General features: G+C 57.4%; 1 protein-coding gene across 1 annotated transcript in view; it reads right to left on the bottom strand.

The window, feature by feature from the left end:
* SPRG_20302 (hypothetical protein) overlaps positions 1–518 on the bottom strand; it is a gene marked incomplete at both ends in the record, with an annotated part of 3,432 nt that extends 2,914 nt beyond the window's left edge. The window contains 2 exons of the mRNA XM_012346389.1: positions 67–251; positions 293–518. Coding sequence (XP_012201779.1) covers positions 67–251; positions 293–518 — 411 coding nt within the window. The remainder of the gene's footprint in view (positions 1–66; positions 252–292) is intronic.
* Between the last annotated feature and the right edge of the window lie 1,642 nt (positions 519–2,160).

Raw genomic sequence — 2,160 nt, 5'->3', positions numbered from 1 at the left:
GCGTTCGTCGAGCTCGTCAATGCTGAGGAGGAGCATGCCGAGCGCGCGGAGCGCGTGGAGGGCCACGTGCCCGGCCGGGTCAATGAGGCACGTCTCAAAGAGCTGCCGGATCGTCGTGTCAAAGTAGTCGCTCATCGCTGTCGCAATGAAGAGCGAGATCATCTCAAACACCCGCAAAGCACTTTCGCGGTGCGCGACGTTCGCCGACGTGATCCAGTGAAACATGCACGGCAGGAGCTCGTCCCATTCGCCTAGCATACATGAGGATGCAACACAATCTCGAGGCTGCTACCTTCTTCGAGGATGGACGACGCGAGCTCGCCGACGGTATCGCAGAGCTTGCGCCGGATCGACGGGTTGGCCTCGTGTGTGAGCACCGTGAGCAGGTCGTTCTTGACGCTGTGCTGCGTCAAGTCGCTAGCGTTGCACCACAGCGAGACTTCGTCGCGCAAGAGAACGCGGCGAAGCAGCACGGCGGCGAGGCCACGCACGTCGTCGCTCGCTGGCGACCGAATGACCTAATGGCATCCATCGATCAGCATGTATCCTCGTGGTGCAGCATGTCTACCTGCAGCAGATGCAGGAGCGTGCCATCGCTGTCGGCCTTCATGCCCTCGAACGTCGCCTCGGCCATATTGCGCACGCTGTTGTCGGGCGACATGAGGCTCCATAGCATCTTCTCGTACTCGGCGAACTCCATGACGGGCAAAGATCGGGGCCGACGATGGAAAACTACGCCACGCCAAAGCTTTGCCGACGTCGTTTTTATTGCCGCGCGCACGCATTTTTATTCCGTTTTCACGCCGCATCGACATCGCGAGGTATGTATTTTTATTCAAGTCGACCATGTATTTTTATGCCAATGTGTCGCAGCCAATAACTACGCCCGACGCAATCACTTGCCATTTGTATGCGAATCAACCACCAGTCAAATGCCGTCCCACTCTTTCCGGCACCTCCCAGAATCTATAACCTCTCGGAATACATACCCTACCCCTCCAAGGGTATCCGGACCGGTCCACCCAGCAATTGAGTCGAGTAGCGTGTGTACAGAGTGTCGTCGGCGAGCCACAGGCGACGTGGACGACTACGACGACAACGACACCGGCGTGCGCCCCAAGAGGAGCGCTGCAACGAAGAGCACGGCTGTCCATGCGCCGCCATCCGGAGCGACGAAATGATGAAGGATTGATTGCCAACTGATAGGAAGTCAAAGGGCTGCGTACTATGCAGCAGAGAGGACGACGGGCGTCCATATCTGTGCAGTGGCGCCCACACGTCGTAACTCTCTACGAGGAGAACCTCTCCGAACCTATCGGCTTACGAGCGAGGCCGCTTCTCGACGATCCGAAGCGCCACGACCAAGGGTCAATCGACTGAGGTCTTAACCCTGGCTACGAGGTGATACTGCATCGCACGCAGGCGCGTCACTTCACTTGCCGTCGCACTCGAACAGGGACCTGCTCCGATGTATGGTCTGGTCGACTCTGCGAGCACGGCGTCCGTGGGGCCGCTCCAAGGACCTTAACACTGTCGTCGCACACGAGCAGTCCCTCGATACTTCTTCGCGTGTATCAACTCGTTTCCGACAACACGTTATTTTCTTGTCGACGCCATCGAGTGCACCACTATTAAGTACTTCTGCGTGCACCCAAGCCTCTCGAAGAGCGTCCACTGACAACCGCAGAGGTGCCACTGCAGCGTCGGACTGATGTCGACCGCAGGATAGCAGACTTTATTACTCGCACGACGACGGCGCAGGGATGCAGAAGTGGGAACACGAGGAACACTCAGTCGACTCGTAGATTGCTGTTATTAGTCCGGTATACTTGTTGTTATTCAAATCCGTAAGATGAGGAGCTATAATAGTAGAACGATAGACGGACGAAGACGACACTGGGGTTAGGACATAAAGTTTAGGTATATCGAGCTAGATTATAGAATTAGACCGTGCGCGAGGCGCGGACCGAGCGGGCGTGCTGCGTCACACGCGCGTGCGACATGGACGGGTGGCCGGCGTTGATGCGCGAGTCAAAGGCCGTCGACGCGTACGTGTTGGCGTTGAGGACGTAGTTGACCGCAAACTTGATCAAGTCGAGCGGGAAGTGCCACACGATCGACCACAACCACGCGATCACGAGGTAGCCACCGCCGCAGCCA

The sequence above is a fragment of the Saprolegnia parasitica genome (assembly GCF_000151545.1).
Source record: "Saprolegnia parasitica CBS 223.65 unplaced genomic scaffold supercont2.28, whole genome shotgun sequence".
NCBI classification, from domain to species: Eukaryota; Oomycota; class Saprolegniomycetes; order Saprolegniales; family Saprolegniaceae; genus Saprolegnia; species Saprolegnia parasitica.
This window is presented reverse-complemented; position numbering and strand designations above follow the sequence as displayed.